Raw genomic sequence first — 26,612 nt, 5'->3', positions numbered from 1 at the left:
TTTTGTTTTTTTTTGGGCCACACCCGGCGGTGCTCAGGGGTTACTCCTGGCTGTCTGCTCAGAAATAGCTCCTGGCAGGCACGGGGGGACCATATGGGACACCGGGATTCGAACCAACCACCTTTGGTCCTGGATGGGCTGCTTGCAAGGCAAACACCGCTGTGCTATCTCTCCGGGCCCCTGATGCTGACTCTTGATTTTCAAGTTCTACTGTAAGTTCAGATATTCCTGGGATCCTAGCATCAGGAATCTCAAGATTTTATTTCAGGGGTCTCAAACTCGATTTACCTGGGGGCTGCAGGAGGCAAAGTCGGGGTGATCCTTGAGTGCAAAGTCAGTAGTAAGCCTTGAACATTGGGGGGTGTGACCCAAACAACTAAAACAAAACAAAACAAAACAAAAAAAGATTCCTCTAGGGCAGGGCCACAGAATGTTGTACGGAGGGCTGTACAATTTATTTCAAAGTAGAAATTTAATGTTTAGTTCTTTACTAGTCCTACACTTACTTTTTCTGCACCTGTTTGTCTTGAATCAGTGTTCTCTAAATAGTATCTTTACTTTTCTGTCAGCTTTTGCTGCTGTGATGATCGATCACTATAAATCTGATTGTCTGGAAAGTGGTCTCTATGAAAAGTGCTGGCTTCATTTAAAACTGAAACAGATGGGATTCCACATTAGAGGCCACCTGAAATATGAGAGAATAGGCCCTGAGGAAGAAGTTCTGGCAATTTGTCACCTGATATCCCTGCCCTCTGACTGAGACAAATGTTCCTTTGTTCTAGGGTGTGTGGTTGTCATTTATCCTGTTGTCTTTGCCACTTTTAAAAATCCCAGGCATTAACCTGGGGAAAACTGAAATTGCAATAGAATGAGATATGGCCATTGGTAGATAATTTTTGTCACAGTAGCAAATACTGGGCCCAATTTTTTCTAAGCATTTAATAGAGGATCCTGTATTTTGGTTTTTCCTCCCTTTCTCCTTCCCACCCTCCCTCCCTCTCATCTTCTCCCCTTCTCTCCCTTCCCCTTCCCTTTCTTTCTTGCCACACTCCCTGATATTAGTCTTGGCTTTGTACTCAGAATTACTCTTGGTGGAGCCCATATGGGATTCTGGGGATTGAATTCTGGCTGGTCTTGTGCAAGCAAAGCACCTTACCCACTGTACTCTCTAGCCCCAAAGTTCCTATTCTTTTAGCTTCTAGCATTTATTGTTAACATTTCTAGATTTGAAAGCCTGTGGCTTCTAAGACTAGTGTATCTCTCCCTTTTTCCTGTTCTAAGTCTCTAATGACAAATGAAAACCTTACAGCACCAGAAAGCAAGTGATTTCAAGTATAAGGGTGAAGTGTTGATGATCTTAGGAAGAAATGACTTCAACATCAGTTCTACTAAAAACATTAAAATATTTTTTTCCTCTTAGGATTTAGTTATTCGTCTGACTGATGATACAGATCCATTTTTTCTGTATAATCTGGTTATATCTGAGGAGGATTTTCAGAGGTAACTGAATTTCTTTTTCTGCTCTTTATTTCTAATTTACTAGGCTTCTTAGTATCTGTTGGTACAGGTCTTTTTGTTTGTTTATTTGTAAATTTGTACAGTGCCAGAGCTCAAATCCAGGATTTCACCTGTGCAAGGCCTGTGATTTCCCACTGAGCCATAATGCTGGCCTGGGTTCCTTTTTGAAATGCCTCTTAGATATTTTGGAAACACAGGTTGATTTGAAAATAAATATTTCCTGGGCTAAAGGGTTATTTTTGCATAAGATCAGAAATTTGTAACTAGAGCTATGTTTATTGTTCTTTTTGCTTTACCACTGAATAAAATATATTAAAATTCAAATACTCTGACTTAGTTCTTATATAATTGTGATTATTAAGTGACTATCAATTAGTACAATCATACAGGTGCTAATTACAATATTGAATATAATTAAAGATAGTATTTAATTGTTTAAAAATTCTTTTATTTTTTGTCTTCTGTGTAGTTTAAAATTTCAGCAAGGTCTTCTGGTTGACTTCTTAGCTTTCCCACAAAAATTTATTGATCTCCTTCAGCAGTGTACTCAAGAATATACCAAAGAAATTCCCAGGTAAGTGTCATGAGAACAGAATATCATTAGAATTTCTCAACAATAGAGGCCAGAGAGGTAGCACAGCAAGGGCATTTGCTTTGCATGCAACTGATCCAGGACAGATGTGGTTCGAATCCCGGCATTCCATATGGTCCTCTGAGCCTGCCAGGAGCAATTTCTGAGTGCAGAGCCAGGAATAACCCCTGAGACCTCGGGTTGTGACCAAAAACCAAAAACCAAAAAAAAGAGAAAAAAAAAAGAATTTCTCAAGACTAGCCCTTCTTGGATTACCAAATTAATACCTTTAAAATAGATAAGAATCTCTATGATTCTTTAAAAACTGTAATTTTAAGAAATTACAATTGAAAGAGAATGTTTTCTTTTCATTTATGTCTGAATAATGTTTTTCCAATTATTAATTTTATATTACAAGGTATAATTCTGTAAAGGAGAACTTTCCATTTATCAGTCATCTGTGACTACTCTGAGTTCATACAGGAAAATATAAATGCTATATAAATACGGTATTTGTCAGTTCTTAGTTTTTCAGACAGCTTTTCAGGGGCTTCAAGGATTGTTATCTTCATGCTTCCATCATTTTTTTTTTTTTTTTGGTCACACCCAGCAACACAGGGGTTATTCCTGGCTCTATGCTCAGAAATCGCTCCTGGTAGGCTTAGAGGACCATATGGGATGCTGGGATTCGAACTACTAACCTTCTGCATGCAAGGCAAACAACTTACCTCCATGCTATCTCTCCGGCCCCTGTACTTCCATCATTTTAAGGAAGTTGTGTGTGTGTGTGTGTGTGTGTGTGTGTGTTTTTTAACTCATGGAGGCTTGGGGGACCTGCTTCTTTAGAGTTTGAGGCCTGGAAGCCATCCCCATTAATATGGGATTTACATGTCAGTGCTCTTGCCTAGTGGTGCTAGAGTCCATCAGGTCCACATCTTACAATATTTATCAATCACTGTAATGCTGCAAATCAAATTGGGAGTTATGAGCATTTCAGCCATGTGCTCTAGTCCTATGAGCCATGTCCTTGTTTCGTGTGTGTGTGTGTGTCTGTATCTGTGTCTGTCTGTGTGCGCATGCGTGTTTGTGTTTCTCTCGTATATCTATTAGGAACTCCTGGACATAGACATGTGTTTGTATGTACACACACACACATACACACACACAGTGTTTTAATCAATCTATTTTTTTGCCCAATATGTCCATTTTCCCACTGACACCAGTCTACCCAGTTTGCTATTTATTTTGGGTACTTCTTTTTTTTTGGAGGGGGGTCACACCCGGCAGCTCTCAGGGGTTACTTCCTGGCTCTACGCTCATAAATTGCTCCTGGCAGGCTCAGGGGACCATATGGGATGCTGGGATTCCAACCACCATCCTGCATGCAAGGCAAACACTTTACCTCCATGCTATCTCTCCGACCCCTTGGGTACTTCTTTTATATTTACACCAGTGTTGCCAATATACCTTCTTTTTTTCTTATTCTTCTTAGTAGAAAATCTTGTGATTCACTGTCTTATGAATGTCTTAAAATGTGACTTTTTTTTTCTTTTAAAGGTTTTTGCTGCAGTTAGTTACCTCAGCGCCACTATTGGATAACTCACCTGCCTTTTTGAACGTGGTAGAGACAAATCCTTTTAAGCATCTCACCCACCTCTCACTAAAACTTTTACCCGGGAATGATGTGGAAATAAAGAAATTTCTGGCAGGATGTTTAAAGTGTAGCAAGGTAAGGCTGGAACATTTAAACTCTTATTTTTAAATTAAATACTAGATTTAAACTCAGTGTCAATAACAAAATGAATGTTTGTTTTTTTATTTAGTCAAGGTCCATTGAGTAAGACTTGAACATTTAAGCCCTTATTTTAGAATTAAATGCTAGATTTAAACTTAAGGTTTTCTAACAAAATGAATATTTTTTTTTATTTAGTCAAGGTCCACTGAGTAAGACTTGAACATTTAAGCCCTTATTTTATTTTAATTTTATTTATTTATTTATTTTGGTTTTTGGGCCACACCCATTTGACGCTCCTGGCTATGTGCTCAGAAATCGCCCCTGGCTTGGGGGGACCATATGGGACGCTGGAGGGATCGAACCCTGGTCCGGTCCTTGGCTAGCGCTTGCAAGGCAGACACCTTATCTCTAGCGCCACCTTCCCGGCCCCAAGCCCTTATTTTGAAATTAAATGCTAGGGCCCGGAGAGATAGCGCAGCAGCATTTGCCTTGCAAGCAGCTGATCCAGGACCAAAGGTGGTTGGTTCGAATCCCGGTGTCCCATATGGTCCCCCGTGCCTGCCAGGAGCTATTTCTGAGCAGATAGCCAGGAGTGACCCCTGAGCATTGCCGGGTGTGGCCCAAAAACCAAAAAATAAAAAAATAAAATAAAAATAATAAATGCTAGATTTAAACTTAAGTTTTTATAACAAAATGATTATTTGTTTTTTTTTATTTAGTCAAGGTCTTGTGAGGATAGTACTGGACTAGGAATTGGTCCTAGGGGCCAATAGGTTCTAGGGCTTAACTGGTTTTCTGACAGCTTACGTACATGATTTTATCAGCTGATGCAAGAGAGTGGTAGCAGGGGCCAGCGAGGTGGCGCTAGAGATAAGGTGTCTGCCTTGCAAGCACTAGCCAAGGATCAGGACCGCGGTTCGATCCCCCAGCGTCCCATATGGTCCCCCCAAGCCAGGGGCAATTTCTGAGCGCTTAGCCAGCAGTAACCCCTGAGCATCAAATGGGTGTGGCCCGAAAAATCAAAGAAAAAAAAGAAAAAAAAGAGAGTGGTAGCAAATATTTATACTTTTTAGATGGTCACCTCATAAATTAATTTAAGAAGACAATATTTATATGCATTTTAAAAAAAATTCCGGAGTCTTATTTTATTATTGGGCTATTTATATCACCTTTGCTCAGGGGTTCTCTTGGTTGTGTGTTTAGGAGTTCTTCCTGGGAGGGCTGATAGACCCTTTGTGGTAACAGAGATCAAACCTCGGTAGACCGCACCATTACCCTTATGCTATTTCTCTGACTCAGAAGTCTTTTAGTCAGATACATTTAGATTAGTGCTTCTCAAAATGGTTCTCATATCTGAGAATCTTGTTCGAACTGATTCTTACTTAAAAGGCCTTAGGTAAAGCATGAGATCTTAATCTGCCCTTGTAATTAACTATCAAGGTCTTGCTGATGCCATACTTGTTACACCCTGGAGATGATTAAACTACACATGTTACTTTTTTTTATAAATAGGAAGAAAAATTAACACTGACGCAATCCCTAGATGATGTTACTAGGCAACTGAATGTCACGCAAAAGGTAATTCAAATTTCATTGAATGTCATCCAAACAAGGGCTCTGAATTGCTTCTTGAATTAGATCCAAGATTGTGTGTGTGTTTTTTAAAGTATATTATCGTTGAACTACTTTTTTTTATTGGTCACCTTTTCTTTATATTAATTATTATAATCTTACACTTTCTTATTTTTTTCTAAACTTTATTGATTGATTGATTGATTGGTTTTTGGGCCACACCCAGCAGCACTCAGGGATTACTCCTGGCTCTCTGCTCAGAAATCGCCACTGGCTGGCGGGGGTACTGTATGAGATGCCTGAAATCGAACCGGGTCCCTTGCAGTTTGGCTGCATGCAAGGCAAATGCCTTACTATTGTGCTATCTTTCTGGCCCACACTTTCATTTTATTTCATCCAAATAGATTTTTTCTTTTTGTTTTTTTTTTTTTGTTTGTTTTTGTTTTTTGGTTTCTGGGTCACACCCGGCTGCATTCAAGGGTTACTCCTAGCTCCAATCTCAGAAATCGCTCCTGGCAGGCTCGGGGGACATGTGGGATGCCGGGATTCAAACCACTGTCCTTCTGCATGCAAGGCAAACACCCTACCTCCATGCTATCTCTCTGGCCCCCATCCAAATAATTTTGATATGTGTTATGTCCTCAACTCATCATTAAGTCATATAATGCATATTATTTCCCAGAAGTTAGTTTTCTGTTACCCTTAGCTCCTGATTTTAAATTTATCTTCTCCTCCTATTAAGTTTAGATTTAATTTCTTTGATATCCTTTATTATTATTTTAGCCATAGCTAGCCCTTGAAATTAAGGATCATAGTATTTGGTAAGCTATGTTATTTTGGGCAGCAAATACTCTTATATAGCAAGATTTATCATTTCACTTGGGTTTCTTCTTTATTTATTTATTTATTTTTTTCCCTTGGGTCATACCTGGTGGTGCTCAGGGACTATATGTGGTACTGGAGTGAACTCACTATACTATCTGGCTCTATCTTGCTTTATTCTTAATGTAAATACATCAGAACGTGAATAACCATATTTAATAAACGTTAAAGATTGTTAACCTTTACCTGTGGTCCACTTTGGATCTGGAGTTGCTTCTAATCCTTATTTCCTTAGTCAAAAAAAAATCTATATAAGAAAATGCTTAAAGTATCTTGGAAAGCTGTGACTCCATTTTTATAGCATTGTAAAATATTGCCACATTTTTTTTTATTTTTTTATTTTTTGGTTTTTGGGCCACACCCGGTGACGCTCAGGGGTTACTCCTGGCTATGCGCTCAGAAGTTGCTCCTGGCTTGGGGGACCATATAGGACACCGGGGGATCGAACCGCGGTCCGTCCAAGGCTAGCGCAGGCAAGGCAGGCACCTTACCTCTTGCGCCACCGCCCGGCCCATATTGCCACATTTTAATGTAAGATTTACAAGATTGCCTTAATAATTTGTACTGAAATCTACTATAGACATTATCAGAAAAAATTCAAGAATTAGATAAACTACGAAATGAATGGACATCGCACACAGCTGCCTTATCAAATAAACATTCTCAGGAATTGACAAAAGAAAAGGAAAAGGCCTTGCAGGTATGGACATGAAAAAGACTTGAAAAATAGCTTTGGTATGTTGTTATAAAAGTAAAAAATATTTTCTATAAAATAAGTTTAAAATGTAAATGATGATTCGTGCTTTGCTTGCCACCAGATGCATGCTAGAGTCTTACTACTTTTCATTAAAAATTTTCCCAATTTCTGATAAATTATTTGGGGGATATAAGAATTAAAAAAACTTTAATGATAAATTATAGTAATAGATTTCAGATGTGGTACTATCTTTTTTGGAATAGGGGAGCACACCTGTCAGTGCTCAGGGCTTACTCTTGGCTCTGAGCTTAGGGGTCACTCCTGGCTACCTCTGGGGATAGAGGATACGGGGAATTAAACTGCATACAAGGCAAGTACCCTACCTGCTGTACCGTCATTTCGGTCCCCAAATCTTTTTGAATTAATAGGTTAATTCAAATTAATATTAATTAATAGATCCTAAGATATACTTAGAAAAATTCTATATCCTATTTGGATCAGTTGCTAATGTTTAATTTCCAGCATTTATATTTATATTTGTATTTATATTTATATTTGTGTGGTTATATTTATATTTATATAAACATTTATATTTATATTATATTTATATAAATATATATATTTATATATATTTATATTAAACATTTATATTTGTGTGGTTAGTCTAAGGTTATTCTTTCTCCGAATTCTATATTAATTTGCTTATTCAAATTCAGGGCTATATATTTGCTCTTGAATCCAGCGTTCTCCCTTGGGCACTCTCTCGATTGCTTGTTTATAATTCCAGAGTTCCCAAAGGATTGTTTCTCTCTTGGTTTCTTGCTTACTTGCTTGCTCTTTCAAGCATGCATTCTCCTGGACATGTGTTCTTTTCCTTCCCAGCATGTTTCTAAAGAAGTTTTTTTTGAATGAAAGGTATCTTGCTTTACTAAAAAGTAATACTTAATAACATTTGGGGTATATATGTGTGTGTGTGTGTATATATATATTACATATATATATATATATACACACACATACATATAGAGTATAGTATAGAATTATTCTAATTTTATGAAATTAGAATATTTTCTAAATTTTTCCGATCCTTTGGAAAACTCTCATAACCAGGAAAGTATATGTGCACTTATGCATTGCTGCACACATATACAATATCTCTGTAAATATAATATGCAAATAAACACAATGGATAATTATTAAAGTGCTAATACCTACAATAATGCTTTTTTGTAAGATAGTAATAGGATTAGGAAAAAGAGTACACTAAACAAGAGTTCAGTGATAGATTTGCCTTTGTTGCCACTTTCCATGATTAATTCTGTAGTATAACAATAAAACCAACTTCAAAACAAGAAAACATAATAATGACAAATTGATATTCATATTTTTACAGTTGCTTTATTAGATGTGATCATGTGTAAGTAGATCACATATTTTTATACATACATGAATCCATACAAGTTGTGAGAATAATAGGACATGGACATGAGATCATCTAGGATCCAATCTAGGCATTGACATATCTAGATTCTTTGCTCTACAAAGCCTACCTTTTTATTGGTCCTTTTCCTTTGAATTTTAAAACTCATATTTTTGTTATGTACCAGGCACAAGTTCACTCTCAACAACAGCACGAACAACAGAAAAAAGATCTAGAGACTCTCCATCAAAGAAACATCCAGCAGCTACAAAACAGGCTGTCTGAGTTAGACACGGCTAATAAAGACCTGACTGAAAGGAAATACAAAGGCGACTCCACCATCAGAGAACTCAAGGCAAAATTGTCCGGTGTTGAAGAGGTATTGGATGTTGGGTCTTCCCTAACCCCTGACTGTAGCAGAACACATTGAACGTGGAAGCTTCCTTACCCTCCCACTTTATTTATTTATTTATTTATTTATTTATTTATTTATTTATTTTTGCTTTTTGTGCCACACTCAGTGATGCTTAGGGGTCACTTCTGGCTCTTCACTCAGAAATCGCTCCTGGCTTGGGGGACCATATGGGATGCCTAGGGATCGCTACGTTAGCATGTGAAGGGCAAACGCCCTACCGCTTGTGCTACCCTTCCACTTTAAAAGAACACTTCAGTTTGCTTACTTTATAACTTGTGTGAATGGCCTTCCTTTCCGAGGAACCCCTGGAAGGATCTCTTGTGATGGTAGGGTAATCCGATAAGACAATGTGAGGAAAACTGAAAATATAAAATTTGATTTTTATAGAAAGGATTCTGGCTGGAGAAAGCTCAGCAAACTGGAACTTAGGCTTTGCATGCAGGAGGCCTAGGACTGTTACCTGGCACCACTTGATTGCCTGAGTATAATTTTGGAGAGATCAGAGCGCTATCCCCAAACTAAGCTAAAATAAAATTAAAAGGGCTAATTTAGTAGAACTGAGATAATCTTGAGGGGGCCGGGCGGTGGCGCTGGAGGTAAGGTGCCTGCCTTGCCTGCCTTGCCTGCGCTAGCCTAGGACGGACCGCGGTTCGATCCCCCGGCGTCCCATATGGTCCCCCAAGAAGCCAGGAGCGACTTCTGAGCGCATAGCCAGGAGTAACCCCTGAGCGTCACCGGGTGTGACCCAAAAAACCAAAAAAAAAAAAAAAAAAAAAGAAAAAAAAAAAGAGATAATCTTGAATTTGGAGGTCTTTGGATCTTGGCTTTTCAGTTCACTTTCAGTACCTGTATCAATATTTAAGTTTTGATAGGATCAGTTACATATCTCATACTGAACAGCCACCAAATATATGAAGTTTACTGTTGCATAATAACTGTCACATTCACGTTTGCCAGGTTTTTTTTTTTTTTTTTTGGTTTCTGGGCCACACCCGTTTGACGCTCAGGGGTTACTCCTGGCTATGCGCTCAGAAATCGCTCCTGGCTTGGGGGGACCATATGGGACTCCGGGGGATCGAACCGCGGTCCATTCTAGGCCAGCGCTTGCAAGGCGGACACCTTATCTCTAGCGCCACCTTCCCGGCCCCACGTTTGCCAGTTCTTAAGCGGTGCTTAGACATAACAGTTCTTGGGGCCGGGCCTGAAGATAGCATGGAGGTAGGGTGTTTGCCTTGCATGTAGGAGGATGGTGATTGAAATCCCAGCATCCCTTATGGTCCCCCGAGGAGTGATTTCTGAGCGTTGAGCCAGGAGAAACCCCTAAGCACAGCCGGGTGCGACCCAAAAAACAACAAAACAAAAAATATCAGTTCTTATACATTTAGAAGTTACAGTGCTGGGGCTGGAGAGATAGCACAGCGGTAGGTCATTTGCCTTGCATATGGCTGACCCAGAGGGACCAGTTTCAATTCCCAGCATCCCATATGGGCCCTCAGCCTGCCAGGAGTCACCCCTGAGCACTGCCAGGTATGGCCAAAGAAACTAGTGGGGCTGGAGAGATAGCATGGAGGTAAGGCATGTGCCTTGCATGCAGAAGGACGGTGGTTCGAATCCCGCCATCCCATATGGTCCCCCGAACCTGCTGGAAGCGAATTCTGAGTGTAGAGCCAGGAGTAACCCCTGAATGCTGCTGGGTGTGACCCAAAAACAAAAACAAAAACAGACAAAAAAAAACCAATCAAGTTTTACATAAAGGAAGTGAAAGTCCTTAGAAGTGACTTCTAAGTGTTTTACACATCTTAGTCATTTAAATTTCTTTTTGTTTTTAAGCTGCTCTTGGTGAAAAAAACAAACTCGGTGATGCTCAGGGTTGACTCCTGGCTCTGTGATCAGGAGCCACCCCTGGCAGTACTCAAGGTCCTCATGGGGCGCCAGGGATCCAAATCAAGTTTGCTACATGCAAGGCAAGCACCCTATCTGGCTGCTCTGTCCCATTTAAATCTTAAAACAATTTTTTGTTGTTTATTTTTTGTTTGCTTGTTTTGGTTTGGTTTGGTTTTTGGATCATACCCGGCAGTGCTCAGGGGTTACTCCTAGCTCTGTGCTCAGAAATCACTCCTGGCAGGCTCGGGGGACCATATGAGATGCCGGGATTCGAACTACCATCCTTCTGCATGCAAGGCAAATGCCCTACCTCCATGCTATCTCTCCGGCCCCTTAAATTTTATTTATTTATTTATTTATTTATTTTTGGATTTTGGGCCACACCCGGCGGTGCTCAGGGGTTACTCCTGGCTGTCTGCTCAGAAATAGCTCCTGGCAGGCACGGGGGACCATATGGGACACCGGGATTCGAACCAACCACCTTTGGTCTTGGATCGGCTGCTTGCAAGGCAAACGCCGCTGTGCTATCTCTTCGGGCCCCTTAAATTTTATTTTTAAGTAACATTATTATTTGAATTTTGCTTTAAGGAATGAACAACAACAACAAAAAAGAATCTATAAACGAATTATTCTTTTTTGTTGTTGTTGGGTTTCTTTTTTTTGTTTGTTTGTTTTTAGTTTTTCAGTCACACCCAGCAGTGCTTAGGGGTTACTCCTGGCTCTACACTCAGAAATCGCTCCTGGCAAGCTCAAGGGACCATATAGGATGCCGGGATTCAAACCACCGTCCTTCTGCATGCAAGGCAAAAGCCTACCTCCATGGTATCTCTCTGGCCCCTTAACTTTTATTTTTAAGTAACATTATTATTTGAGTTTTGCTTTAAGAAATGAATAACAACATAAAAAAGAATCCATAAAAGAATTATTTTTGACATGGAAGTATATTTGTAATATGTGAAGAAGGAAGATTTTAAATGTGTATATAGTATGAGCTTTTCTTAAGACAAATCTCTAAATAGAAGAGTGATTTCTAGATTTTTTTTTCCTTTCCTCTCAGTACTGGGATGTTAACCCAGTATGTCGGCATGAGTTCTACAGTTGGAGTCACTTCTCCAGCCTGTTTTTCAGCATTTTTAGACCTTTGCATCTGTACTATCGGTTGAAAATGCTGATACGGACAATAGAGGAAAAAGTTACTTTTAGAGCGTGTCTCTTAGGATTAGATTTCCCTGGAATCATTACAAGCGGTGCTTAGTGTATCTGGGGCCCATTTCCGGCAATACTTGGCCCACCTGTGAGGGCCAGACAGTTCAAACCCAGCAGCCCTGGGCCACCAGCATATAACTGACAGTGCTTGGGATATTGAGCTGTGAGCTTCCATCTGCCAGCGATGTGCTATTGTGCTATGCCTTTGGGCTATCTTCCCAGCTCCTCTTGTTACTAGTTTTTTTTTTTTGGGGGGGGTGGGCGGGTCACACTTGGTAGCACTCAGGGGTTATTCCTGCCTCTACACTCAGAAATCGCTCCTGGTAGGCTCTGGGGACCATATGGTGGTTTCGAACCACCGTCCTTCTGCATGCAAGGCAACTCCCTACCTCCGTGCTATCTCTCTGGCCCCTTGTTACTAGTTTTTAAAAGTTACAGTTATTTATTCAATATTTGGTTTTCTTCAATTAAATCAAGATTTGTTTTCTTCCCTTACAATGATTGAATTATGATGAATTTATTATTATCAGTGCACTTTATAATTATATGTAGTCCAAACCCACAAATTACATGCAGCTTTAGAGAGAATCTTTTAAATCCCCCCCCTCCCAAATTAGTATTAGAACAATTATTACTTTTTTTTGGGGGGGGGGGTTTGGGTTTTTGGTTTTGGTTTGCTCAGGATTTACTCCTGGCTCTGCACTCAGAAATTGTTCCTGGCTCTGGGAACCGTATGGGATGCTGGGAATCGAACCCACGTCTGTCCTGGGTCAGCAGAATGCAAGGCAAATGCCTTACCACTGTGCTATCACTCCGGCCCCAACAACAATTATTGCATTTTAAAAACTATTTTAAACATCTTAGTTATAAATAGCCTGATTGGGCTATCATTCCTCTTGCCCTACTTTTGTATAATCCTATTCTCTATAATTTTTCTGTCCCTGCCTCTCCTACTTGTAGGACCTCCAGCGGACCAAGCAAGAAGTCCTCTCCCTGAAAAGAGAGAATTCTGCACTGGATGCTGAATGCCATGAAAAAGAGAAACATATTAATCAGCTACAAACAAGAGTGGCAGTTTTAGAACAAGAAATCAAGGATAAAGACCAGCTTGTGTTGAGAACAAAAGAAGCATTTGATACAATCCAGGAACAAAAGGTCTTGAAAACTTTCTAAAACCCGATTTTACACTGAGAAGTAATACTTTTCTTATGCAAACATATGCCCCAATGTTTCCTATTTTCCCCGAATAGGTGGTTTTAGAAGAAAATGGTGAGAAAAATCAGGCGCAGCTCGGAAAACTTGAAGCTACAATAAAGTCACTCTCAGCAGAACTTCTTAAGGTTTGTTTTGCTAAAAGTTAATGAAATTGATGGTGGCATTGGGTCATATTGAAAGATACATATGAAGCTTTTCTTTTTGCAGGCAAATGAGATTATCAAGAAGTTACAAGGGGATTTAAAAAGTTTAGTGGGTAAGTTGAAATTGAAAAACACAGTGACCGTTCAACAAGAGAAACTCTTGGCGGAGAAGGAAGAAAAATTACAAAAGGGACAAAAGGAATTACAAGAAGTTGGACAGTCTCTTCGACTTAAAGAGCAAGAGGTACTTATATCTGATTTGTGAGTGGACATGTTTAATAAATTTCCCGAGGTTTATTTTTGGTTTGGTTTTGCGGGGTGTTTGCCAAGTGGTACACAGCAGGCATATGGGCCACCTTGGGAGGTGCTGAGCCAATGGACCTAATGGTTCTCTGCTAGGACCCAAGGGTGTGGTGTTGCTTAGATCTTCGGTGCAGACTACCAGGCTATCTTGGTTTATCACAGATGCCTCTTGGGCCATATCTGGTGATGGTTGGTGCTGGGGACTGGACCCGGCTTGCATATTCATGTATTTCAATTGCTGTGCTATTTCCTAGCCCCTTCGAAATAATACAAATTTTTTTTACTTTGTTATATTGTAAAATGCATTTTTCTTTGGGTTTTTAAAAGAATAACTAGATTCTGCAGAAGCTAGCTTATTGTGAAAAGTGTGTCTTGAGCAATTATATATTCTGTGTATAAGATTTTCTTACTATTCTCACATGCAAAGTAATTAACAATCAGTTACAAGGATTAATATATTTCAGGTATGCAGATTACAAGAGCAGTTAGAAGCTACAGTGGAAAAACTTGAAGAAAGTAAACAGCTTCTAAAAAATAATGAAAAGTGTAAGTATTTTCTGATGGTATTTGGGGTTGGGCATTGCTGGGGATCAAATTTGACTACTTGTGCATGCTGAACATGTGTTTTTAGCCGTATTCCTGGTCCAGTAGCTGTGTTTTTTTTCTGTTTTTTTTTTTTTGTTTTGTTTTGTTTTTTGTTTTTGGTTTTTGGGTCACACCCAGCGGTGCTCAGGGGTTATTCCTGGCTATCTGCTCAGAAATAGCTCCTGGCAGGCACGGGGGACCATATGGGACACCGGGATTCGAACCAACCACCTTTGGTCCTGGATTGGCTGCTTGCAAGGCAAACGCCGCTGTGCTATCTCTCCGGGCCTGTAGCTGTGTTTTTAATCAAAAATTATATTTGGGGCCAGAGACATAGCAAAGTGGTAGGACATTTGCCTTGCATGCGGCTGAGCCAGGAGGGACCTGGTTCAATTGCCAGCACCCATATGGTTTTCCTGAGCCTTCCAGGAGTGATTTCTGACTGCAGAGCCAGGAATGACCCCTGAGCACCGCCAGGTATGGCCCAAAAACCAATCAATCAATAAATAAATTAATAAAGTTTAAAAACAATTATATTTGAATTCATGAAAGTCTAAACATGTCAGTAAGTTGCTGTATGCAAATCAGTTTAGTTTGATATGTTCTGTCTTTTCTATCACTTTGTCATCACAGTGATAGGGCTCACGTATACAGTGCTCCCACCCTTGCTGTGATTCTTAGTAGGGCTCATCCACTGTTTGTTTGTTGGTATTTGTTTATGCTGAAGGTACACACTTGTCTGTGGTGCCCTTGATTCAGATAAAATGCACTGGAGATCACATGATTTGGATTATAAACAGCAGTGCCACTGAGATTGCTTTTGACAAGTAAGGTGATGCATTGAATTGAATTTGTGGCCTCATGCCTGAAACGCAAGCATTATACCAGTGAAATCCATAACTGACTTAATATGTTTCTATATTGAAAGTCACATCATTTACCTTGTGAAAGTCCCCATCATTATAAGAAAACCATACCATCTATGGTAGGGGTCTCAAACTCGCGGCCCGCAGGTCGTTTGCGGCCCTCCGTACAACATTTTGTGACCCTTGGCTGGCCTTCAAATATCGCAGTATTCGCGATTATTCACTTACCGAATAATCGCAATAAGAATCACATTAGTAAGAAAAAAATCGCATTAAACATTCGCATACCCGAGCAGTTCCGTTTGGGGTGTGCAAATGTTTAATGCGATTTTTTTTCTTACTAATGTGATTTTTTTATTGCGAATATTTGGTAAGTGAATAATCGTGAATACTTTGCGCCTAGCGCAAACATCATTTCCGCTGCTCCTGCTCACTGTCCCTTGCATTATCAGAGGCCTAAGGGAGAGAAGGGAGAGAAGTTTATTACAGAATTAGATTTTGTCATACCTTCATCATGACTTCATCAAAGCCTGCAGTGAAGAGAAAGATTGATGACGAGCACAGACAATTTCAGGAAAAGTGGGAGACCCAGTATTTCTTTGTTAAGCACAGGGGCATCCCATACGTCTTATTTGCTCAGAGAAAGTTGCAGTGCACAAGGATTACAACTTGAAACGCCATTGTTCAACTAAACATGCTGAGGAATGTGCAAAATATCAAGGAAATGAGAGAGCCAAGCGGGTTGCCAGTCTTAAAGCCTGTCTAATGAGGCAACAAGATTTCTTCAAGAAAGCAACCAAAGAGATTGTTGCATCAATTGAAGCTAGTTACATGGTCAGTGAGATGATTGCTAAGGCAGGGAAACCATTCACAGAAGGAGAATTTATTTAAAAATGCATGTTACAGGCTGCAAGTATTATCTATCCAGAAAAGAAAGGTCAGTTTAGCAAAGTCAGTCTTTCTGCCAACACTGTGGCAGACGCATTTCTGACATGTCAAGTGACATTTATCATCAACTGTGAGAAAGCCAAGTGTTTTGATGTATACTCAGTTGCTCTTGACGAGGGTACAGATATAACAGACACTGCGCAGCTCACAATTTATGTCCGTGGTGTTGATTGCAATTTTGAATTGACAGAGGAGCTGCTCACAATAATTGCAGTGCATGTCCAGACCACTGCTAATGAGATATTTCGGCATCTGTGTGATGCCATTGAGAATGCAGGTTTGCCATGGAAGAGGTTTGTTGGAATAATAACCGATGGAGTGCCATCGATGACAGGGAGGAAAAATGGACTGGTGGCACTTGCTCAAAAAAATCTTGAAGAGGAGGATGTAGAGAAGGCCATTGCTCTTTACTGCATTATCCATCAGCAGCCCCTTTGCAGTAAATGCCTGTAACAGTGTGATGTCTGTTGTTGTGAAATGCATCAACCAAATCAGATCCAGGGGCTTAAAGCACTGGAGGTTCCGTGCTTTTTTTTTTTAGAGGAAATGGAGTCAGAATATGGAGATGTGCTCTATTTCACCGAGGTACGTTGGCTTAGCAGGGGAAATGTCCTGAAAAGATTTTTTGAGTTGAGAGAAGAAGTGAAAGCCTTCATGGAAAAGAATAGGAATGCTGTTTCTGAGTTGAGTGATCACAAATGGCTCATGGACTTAGCTTTTCTTGTTGACATCACACATAAGCTGAATGTACTAAACAAGATGTTACAAGGCCCAGGGCAGCTTATCAGTGCTGCCTATGACAATGTGAGAGCATCCTCCACAAAACTTGTGTTATGGGGGCCGGGCGGTGGCGCTGGAGGTAAGGTGCCTGCCTTGCCTGCGCTAGCCTAGGACGGACCGCGGTTCGATCCCCCGGCGTCCCATATGGTCCCCCAAGAAGCCAGGAGCAACTTCTGAGCGCATAGCCAGGAGTAACCCCTGAGCGTCACAGGGTGTGGCCCAAAAACCAAAAAAAAAAAAAAAACAAAAAAAACTTGTGTTATGGAAATCCTAGCTCTCTCAGACAAACCTTTGCCATTTCCCAGCATGCAAGGAACTTGTGGATGCAGGCAAACCATTCAGTGGTGAGAAATATGTTGATGCTATTTTTAAACTAGAGAAGGAATTTGATCACAGATTTGCAGACTTCAAAAAGCACAGAGCCACTTTCCAAATTTTTGTGGATCCCTTTTCCTTTGATATGCAAGATGCCCCTACTGTGCTTCAAATGGAGCTCATTGACCTGCAATGCAACTCTGATCTCAAAGCCAAGTTCAGGGAGATTAGTGGAAAAGCAGACATGCATGGGCAATTTTTGAGAGAATTGTCCCCCAGCTTCCCTGAGCTTTCCCGAATGTTCAAGCGCACCATGAGCCTTTGTGTGAAAAGTTTTCTCCACATTGAACTTCAATAAGTCAAAGTACAGGTCTAGACTTAATGATGATCATCTTCAAGCCATACTGAGGGTCTCAACTGCTTCCTCTCTAAAGCCAAATGTGGTTCAGATTTGTGAGAAGAAGCGCTGTCAAGTCTCTGGCAGCAAGGAATAGGCAAAAGATGCCATGTTCAGAAGAACTGTTCATGATCTTCACTCAATGTTCTATTCATGTTCAGAAGAAATAATTAAAACTGTTAATAATGACGTTTGAGGACTTTTTTTTTTTTGTGAAATCCCTTATGTGGCCCTGCCTCACCCTGACTTTGCCTCCTGTGGCCCCCAGGTAAATTGAGTTTGAGACCCCTGATCTATGGCATCAACTTAAAATTAAAACAATTGAAGATATTGGTATCACTTTTACTTTCAAATCTCATTTTCCTGTTTTTTATAGATTTTTATTATTTTTTGTTTGTTTTGGGGCCACACCTGGCACCACTCAGGGATTACTCCAGGCTCTGTGCTCAGAAATTACTCCTGGCAGGCTGAGGGACCAATGGGATGTTGGGGATCGAACCCAAGTTGGCCATGTGCAAGTCAAACATCCTACCCACTGTGCTCTAGCTCATATTTTCCTGTTTTTAAATTATTATGCTCCTAAAAGTAGTAATATTTGTGCTGTAATAATCTTAATAATACGTAGATTATTTGTGCTATAATAGAAGAGAAACCATATAGCTAACATTTCTTAATTTCAAGTGTTATTTAGCAGATATAAATATGAACTTCAAGATTGTTATAAAGAAAAAAAATCTTTCAGAAAGATCTATTTCTAGTAAAAATGCTTCTGATGGTGATGGAATGTTTAAAATTATTATAATCATGATCAATTTAAAAATTAAAAATGATGTTTTTGTTTTGTTTCCTGTTCTTTTATTGAAGTGATCACATGGTTAAATAAAGAATTAAATGAGAATCAGCTAGTGAGAAAGCAAGATGTTTTAGGATCTTCTACCACTCCATCTTTACATTCTACTGGCAACATGATCAGAAGCGGAATTTCTCCCAACTCCAATCTGGTAAGATTTCAGTTAAGATGTGAGAGGTCTTAGTAAATTTCCCAGATTTTTAGAAAGTATGACTTGAGGTGCTGGTATGAATATGACTGGAATCCTACAAACAATGACACTGAAATAAAGGTATTTAGAGAACCAAGCCAAGTAGTGATCGGGGCTAATCCTGGCATAGTGCATTGCTTAGTGATCACATGTTGCTAGAGATATAATTTGGGGCTCCCTCATTCAAAGTATGTGCTTTAACTGCACTATCTCCATGGCCCATGATAAAGCTTATTTATTTATTTATTTATTTATTTATTTATTTATTTATTTTTGGTTTTTGGGTCACACCCGGCAGCGTTCAGGGGTTACTCCTGGCTCTCCACTCAAATCGCTCCTGGCAGTCTCGGGGGACCATATGGGATGCCGGGATTTAAACCACCATCCTTGTGTATGCAAGGCAAATACTCCATACTATCTCTTTGCCTCCCCCTATCCCCTCATATAGCTTTTACTTTTTCTACTTTGAAGCTGGGCATATATCTATTTGAAATATTTGTACTTTCTCCAAGAGGCTACTTTTAAGAGATTGTTGTTTTGTAAAATTTTAACAGATATAAAAATCATTCAATATTAACTATAGGGGCTGGAGAGATGGCATGGAGGTATGGCATGGAGGTAAGGCATTTGCCTTTCATGCAGAAAGTCATTGGTTCGAATCCTGGCAACCCATATGGTCCCCCGAGCCTGCCAGGAGCGATTTCTGAGCGTGGAGCCAGGAGTAACCCCCGAGCGCTGCTGAGTCTGACTCCCCCCCAAAAAAAATCAATATTATAGTTAATGCCAAAGTATAAAAGATCAAAAAATATTTTAAATTTTTGGTTTTGGGGCCAAATACTGGCAACATTCGGGTTACTTCTGGCTCTGTGCTCAGAAATTATTCCTGGAAGGCTTGGAGGACCATATAGGATGCTCCGTGTCAAACCTGGGTCAGCAAGTGTAAGGCAATTACCCTACCTGCTGTGCAATTGCTTTGGCTCCTATATGAAAATGTTTTTAAGATTCATGCATGTATATCCACATGCTTATATGTATATGCATGAAGTCAGGAGATTTTGAGAATAGAGGCGAGGACAGGGTTGGTTTTTGTTTTTGGATTTTTGAGGGGGGGGCACATCTGGTGATGCTCAGAGGTTACTCCTGGCTTTGCACTCAGAAATCGCTCCTATCTTGGGGGACCATTGGGACGCTGGGGGATTGAATCCACGTCCATCCTGGATCTGCCGCGTGCAAGGCAAATGCCCTACCGCTGCACTATCGCTCTTGCCCCCAAATCCCACTTTCTTAAACTTCATAAATCATCTAGCACGTATATAAATCTGACAAATACAGTTCTTTTAGTACCCTCTATTACAGATTTCTACGGCTATCTATGTTACACTGTTTCATTGCATGTTTGCCTGTGTGTTTGTAGGTCTATGTGGAGAGTCATTTGCTGCAGTCTGTTGCATTGACTTAAAAATCAAATGCTTAGGGGTCGGAGAGATAGCATGGAGGTAGGGCGTTTGCCTTGTATGCAGAAGGACATTGGTTCGAATCCCAGCATCCCATATGGTCACCCGAGCCTGCCAGGAGTGATTTCTAAGCGTAGAGCCAGGAGTAACCCCTGAGTGCTGCTAGGTGTGATCCAAAAACAAAACAAACAAACAAAAAATCAAATGCTTAATTAATTCTTAATATATAAAATGTTAATATTTATAGCATTATATATAATATATAAAATTTTAATATATATGAAAATCAACAATAAAGTAGTACTTGGAATTTAAAGAAAGGAAGGGATTTCTGCTAAATTGGAAAACATTCTGGGAAGAAATACTTGGTTCTGAATTGGAATATTTTTTTTTTTTGGTTTTTGGGTCACACCCGGCTGCACTCAGCGGTTATTCCTGGCTCTACGCTCAGAAATCGCTCCTGGTAGGCTTGGGGGACCATATGGAATGCCGGGATTCGAACCACTGTCCTTCTGCATGAAAGGCAAACGCCTTAGCTCCATGCTATCTCTCCAGTCTCCTGAATTATAATCTTTTGTGTGTGTGTGTGTGTGTGTGTGTGTGTGTGTGTGTGTGTGTGTGTGTGTGTGGTTTTTGGGTCACACCCGCATGCTCAGGGGAAACTCCTGGCTCCATGCTCAGAAATCGCTCCTGGCAGGCTCAGAGGATCATATGGGATGTCAGGGATAGAACCCAGGTCAGCTGTGTCCAAGGCAAATGTGCTATCACTCCAGCCCTCTGGAAAATAAATAAATCACTCCTGGCTTTGGGGACCTTATTGGACACCGGGGATCGAACCAAGGTCCATCCTGGGTTGGCCGCATGCAAGGCAAACACCCTACCGCTGCACTATTACTCTGGCCCCGTGAACACCAATTCTTTTACCCTGAAGTACTTCTCTTATCTATTACTATATGATAATCATTTTTGGCTGAGCATTACTATTTGAAGCTGATTTTTCATCCTTTACCATTTTTATGTTTTTACTTTTAGGTTGATAGTAGACTCACTTATCCAGCTTGTGGGATAGGCTATCCCATCTCCTCAGCGTTTGCATTCCAGAATACCTTTTCTCATCCTGTATCTGCAAAAAGTGCCATCCACCCAGCTTCTGGACCAAAGGTACCTAGCCAGATTAATAAATATTTGTTTATATTATATATAACAAGATATATATATATATATATATATATATATATATATATATTAACCAGGTTAATATTTTTGTTTCAGACAAATTGCATGTTTTTTTAAAAAAAAAACACCATGCTTTAGAATACAAATAGTTTTCATCTTCAGATATTTAGTATAATTTATTCTTTGATAAATAACAGTTTATCCTTAGTTGCTAAGTTAGGAAATATGTCAGGTGATGTATTACTGAATGTGTAATATATATGCTTATAGAAAATCTTGAACTCGGTTAGGCACTTTATGTTATTTTCATTCTGTGTGTGACTAAAATGAGTTTTCTCTACATCTTAGAGTAAACATTTTGTGTGTGTGTGTATGTGTATGAAGCAAAATAGTTTTGTTAAAAGAAATTGAGTTAAGAGGCTGGTGCGGTGGCACTAGAGGTAAGATGTCTGCCTTGCCAGCGCTAGCCTAGGAATGGACTGCAGTTCGATCCTCCGGCGTCCCATATGGTCCCCCAAGCCAGGAGTGACTTCTGAGCACATAATAAGGAGTAACCCTTGAGCGTTACCGGGTGTGGCCCAAAAACAAAAAAAAACAAACAAAAAAAAAGAAATTGAGTTAAAAAACAAAACAACAAAGAAATTGAGTTAGGGGCCGGAGTGATAGCACAGCATGTAGGGCATTTGTCTTGCACATGGCCAACCTGGGTTCTGTCTCCAGAATCCCATATGGCAGAATCCCAACCTGGCAGGAGTAATTTCTGAGTGCAGAGCCAGGAGTCACTTCTGAATGCTACTGGTGAAGTTAAAAACAAAACAAAACAAAACAAAGCAAAAATAAGAAAGAAATTGACTTAGAGCCACAGGAGGGGAAGAGAGAGATGATGTGTTCAAGATAGAACCAGTCTTCTTTAGAGAGGAAAAAGCCAAGATAAACATTTTTTGAAAAGAATATTTAAAGAAAAGGTTTAGTTGGGGGTAGAGTGGTAAGAAAAATATTGTGGGACGTCCCACATTGCATATAATGTCCCAGCATTGCATATAATCCCAGGATTGTCCCCTGAGCATAGCCCAGTTGAAACCTCTGCTTTTGGTACTTGGCTACTTTAATGCTATTAAATTTTTTAAATATATTTGTGTTTATGTTTTTATTTTAGTATTTTTTTGTTTTTATTTTTATTTTTTTTTTGGTTTTTAGGGCCAGACCCATTTGGTGCTCAGGGGTTACTCCTGGCTAAGCGTTCAGAAACTGCCTCTGGCTTGGGGGGACCATATGGGACGCCAGGGGATCGAATTGCTGCCCTTCCTTGGCTAGCGCTTGTAAGGCAGACCGACACCTTACCTCTAGCGCCACCTTGCCTGCCCCTATTTTAGTGTTTTTACTATTAGTTTTATTTTACTGTTTTTGTGTTGTTCAACCTGTAGTCAGGAACTTTTTGGCAGGTAGAAAGGTAGAAGTCGTATTTAATTAATTAATTAATTATATTTATAAGTTATAGGTTGAAGTTAGAACTTTTTGGTCTTTAGGTTTTTGATCTAAGCTTATGAGCTCTTTTTATCATCTTTCTGAGTTTTCACTAATCAGTTCCATGAATTCTTTTCTTCTTACAGGTTCAATTTAACTTGCAGTTTACAAAACCAAATGCATCCCCAGAAGGTCAGCCAGGTGCAGCTATGAGTCTGCCTTGCTCAACTGATAAAGAAAAGTAAGTACTTGTTGAAATAACATATAACGTTTAATATTTATATTTTTAAAGGTCATCATACTTTTTTCAAAAATGAATGCCAACATTAATGAAATCGTCTTAACCATCTTTTAGCAGCATGTAAATGCTGCAATACTTACAATTTAGACATTTTAAATTGCTGGTCAGAGATTTAATTCACTTTTAGCCCTAAGAAAGTTATCTTGTATTTTGAAATTGCAGGCAACACTTAAGACATATAGTAAATTACTTTTTAAAGGAGAAGTTCTCTTGCATAATTAAAGGTTACCCTTTCAAATATTCTTGGACAAATGCAGCTGAAAATCCTCTATTGAAACTGTTAACAGTTTTGGTAATGGGACAATAGCACAGATAGCACAGTGTAAGGTCTTTCTTTGCCTTGCATGCAGCCAACCCAGGAGAGACCTGGTCGATTCCCATCATCCATATGGTCCCCCAGCCTGCCAACGGCAATTTCTGAGTGCAGAGCCAGGAGTAACCCTGAGTGCCACCAGGTGTGTCCCAAAAACCAATCAAGCAATCTATCAAAGTTAAAAAAAATTTTTTTTTATTGTTAAATAGGCTTGTAGATGTGTCATGGCATTAGTGTATGAATAAGCTTTAGTGTCAACTTATGACTTGTTTTGCTTCTTTAGGGATGCTTTGCTGTAAGGTTTTTTTTTTTTTTTTTTTTTGGCCATACCCGGCGGTGCTCAGGGATTACTCCTGGCTGTCTGCTCAGAAATAGCTCTTGGCAGGCACGGGGGACCATATGGGACACCAGGATTCGAACCAACCACCTTTGGTCCTGGATTGGCTGCTTGCAAGGCAAATGCCGCTGTGCTATCTCTCCGGGCCCAAGTTTTAAATCTTAAAGTTTTTTGCTCTAAAGTTTGTTGAATCAGTGAATTGTGGCACTGTTAAACAACTCATATAGACTTGTCTCTAAAGACTTTCAAGGATTATATGTTGGTGTATCATCCTTATGCCTCCTTACTTAAAATCTAGTAACTTTTGGACCAGAGGAATAGCATAGCAGATAGGGCATTTGCCTTGCATGTGGCTAACCTGGGTTTGATCCCCAGCATATGGTTCCTCAAACCTGCTAGGCATAACTTAGAGTGCAGAGCCAGGAATAACCCCTGAGCACCACTGGGGTTACCAAACAACAACAACAACAAAAATGTAACAGTTTAGGACTTATCTGCTAATACTGATTATGATGAGCTACCATCATCTCAATATATTATACTAAATTACTAACATCGTTTTTGAGAGGCTTCTTATAACTGTCTAGCCATTATTCACTGTTTTTTTTTTTTGTTTAGTGAGTCACTGAATTACACATCACAAAGATTTTTATGATTGAATTTCAAGTGTACATTGTTGCAACACCAATCCTTTCATCACAGGCTCTTGCAAATTGGCACAGGATATGTTTTAAAATAGCTCGTGAGACTCTTTAAAAATTTTTATAGCACTGTGATTTATCAAGGTGTTCATAATACAATCGTTTTAGGCATTAAATATTCAAGCATCTGTCCCACCACCAGTGTCACCTTCCTTCCCTTCACCAATATAACCAATATCCCACCCACATCATAGCTGCCTCTATGCAGGCACAAACAAATTTACTAATATTGCTCATTACATGTCTGCCTCCTTTTTTTTGTTTTTGGGCCACACCCATTTGACGCTCAGGGGTTACTCCTGGCTATGCACTCAGAAATCACCCCTGGCTTGGGGGGACCATATGGGACACCGGGGATCGAACTGCTGTCCGTCCTATGCCTACGTCCTACGTCCTACCTCTAGCGCCACCTTCCCGGCCCAAATTTTTTTTTTTTTCTTTTGTGGGCCAGATATTATAGTGGGTAGGTTTGTTTGCTTGACATGTATCTGATCCAGGGTGTGGCTCCACAATAAAAGAAAAACCCAAACAAACAACATTTTTTGAAGTTCTGATATATGTGTGTGTTTGTGTATTTGTTTTATTTATTCATAATTTGTTCAAAGAGAACACCTAGGAAGATTTTAATGTTTATATATTTCATTTTGTCGTACCTACCAATAGCAGTTTACTTGCAGAAAATAGAATATAGTAAGAAGTCAAGCATAACTGAGTGTCTCTAAAATTAAGATTGTTCAACTATTTTGTTTTTCTGATTAGAGCCGGTTCATTTATTAGTTTATTTTAAGGGGGGAATGGAAATGCAAAGTAAAGTGTAAAGGAAAAAGTGAAAATTAGAAAAAAAATACCTTTTGATCTAAAAATTGGGGGGAAAGATCACTTATATTACTAGTTTCCGTAACTTTTTGAGTGTTTGATACTAGAAAAACAACTTTAGGAAGAACTGGTAGGCAGGAGTAAAATACTATAAAATAGTACTTTTGATTTTTACTATTGGGGGCCTCCGAAGTAATAATCAAAGGGATTGCTGTCTATTCCTGGCAATATTCTATGTGGTAGAACAGGTAGTCAGTGCTCAGATCCATCATTCCAATGTTGATCAGTGGTGCCAGGCCACCAAGGAAACCCCAGCAGTTCATTGGGGCCATCAGAGCTATAGCTTGCAGTCTTCAGGGGACCATGTGTGCCAGGGATTGAACCAGGGTAAGCCACATGCAAGGCAAGTGCCTCAACCCTTGTACTGTCTCTTTGGCTTTATAAAATACTCATTTCTGGGAAAAGAATTTATTAACTAATCTATAAATTATCTGCATAAGAAACTAATCAAGTATGTGCTTTGTCTTGAGCAAACATTGAACATTAACTTAGTTATATTTAGTATTCATATATATGAGGTAAACAAGAAAATAGGTATTAAAGAGAAAACAATAATATTTGGTTAAAATGAATTCTTTACTTTGCAGTAGTGAAAGTTCAGGGCTGGAATCTAAGTATCTGAAGAAGAGGGAGGATAGCATTCCTTTACGTGGGCTCAGCCAAAATTTATTCAGCAATCCAGGTAAGATGACACTTCTGAAGTCATTTGTATGTTGTTGTTTAGTTAAATGCATGCATGAACACAAGGAGAAATAAAACCTAACTGCCCTCATTTGCAGAACTTCACAAAGATGGCACAATAGGAGCATTGCAGACTGCCAAGCCAACGGCGTTCTCTTCCACAGCGTCCGCTTACTTCCCTGCACAGCCACAGAACAGTTGATCGAGCTTTGTCTTTCCTTATTAAAGAAATTCAGGTGCTTTGAGAATATATCCACTAGACAAAATCTACAATGAAAACGTTTGGTAGCAGACTAATTTGTACTTCAGATTGATGAGGATTCTGAGTAAGAAATTTTGAATTTGTGACCTTAGGATGTTTTATGGACTAGCACAAATTTTATGAACTTATTTGACACTTTCTTAAAAGTTCTAAGGCAAGGGTACCTTCTTTTAAGGGACTTTCAAATCCTATCTGAGCAAATGAAAACCTTTGCAGAAGTAATCTAAAACCAAAGAATGCTATTTTCATTGGTAAAATAAAAAATTTTCAGTTGCCACCTGCTAACAATGAGGAAAAAATTTTATCTTTATAGGGGACGGTATTGTTAACAGTGAAAGGTAAAGTCTTAAAATGATTTTAAATGAATGACATTTTTGTACCAAGTATTCCCCTCAAAATCGTAAGCTGTTATTAAGTTTGATTAAAATTCTATTAACTATTTTACAATGCGTATACATGACTAGGTTAGGTATATACCATGCTTTAGTAAACTCAGTCAGCTGAGTTTACAGGATTTTAAAGCTTCCTAAAAAATCTGCACATCTGTTATTTTAG

The 26,612-nt window shown here is 39.5% G+C and overlaps 1 protein-coding gene across 1 annotated transcript in view; it reads left to right on the top strand.

Annotated features, from left to right (window-relative positions):
- Positions 1-26,318, top strand: part of SASS6 (SAS-6 centriolar assembly protein) — a 36,034-nt gene extending 9,716 nt beyond the window's left edge. Inside the window, exons 3-17 of the mRNA XM_049765843.1 lie at positions 1,421-1,500; positions 1,988-2,092; positions 3,647-3,818; positions 5,337-5,402; positions 6,859-6,978; positions 8,583-8,774; positions 12,861-13,055; positions 13,151-13,240; positions 13,323-13,502; positions 14,026-14,107; positions 18,317-18,453; positions 20,979-21,107; positions 22,733-22,827; positions 25,702-25,796; positions 25,894-26,318. Coding sequence (XP_049621800.1) covers positions 1,421-1,500; positions 1,988-2,092; positions 3,647-3,818; positions 5,337-5,402; positions 6,859-6,978; positions 8,583-8,774; positions 12,861-13,055; positions 13,151-13,240; positions 13,323-13,502; positions 14,026-14,107; positions 18,317-18,453; positions 20,979-21,107; positions 22,733-22,827; positions 25,702-25,796; positions 25,894-25,997 — 1,842 coding nt within the window. The 3' untranslated portion in view covers positions 25,998-26,318. The remainder of the gene's footprint in view (positions 1-1,420; positions 1,501-1,987; positions 2,093-3,646; positions 3,819-5,336; positions 5,403-6,858; positions 6,979-8,582; positions 8,775-12,860; positions 13,056-13,150; positions 13,241-13,322; positions 13,503-14,025; positions 14,108-18,316; positions 18,454-20,978; positions 21,108-22,732; positions 22,828-25,701; positions 25,797-25,893) is intronic.
- Positions 26,319-26,612: the final 294 nt, after the last annotated feature.

Source organism: Suncus etruscus, chromosome 19, assembly GCF_024139225.1.
Source record: "Suncus etruscus isolate mSunEtr1 chromosome 19, mSunEtr1.pri.cur, whole genome shotgun sequence".
Lineage (NCBI taxonomy): Eukaryota > Metazoa > Chordata > Mammalia > Eulipotyphla > Soricidae > Suncus > Suncus etruscus.
This window is presented reverse-complemented; position numbering and strand designations above follow the sequence as displayed.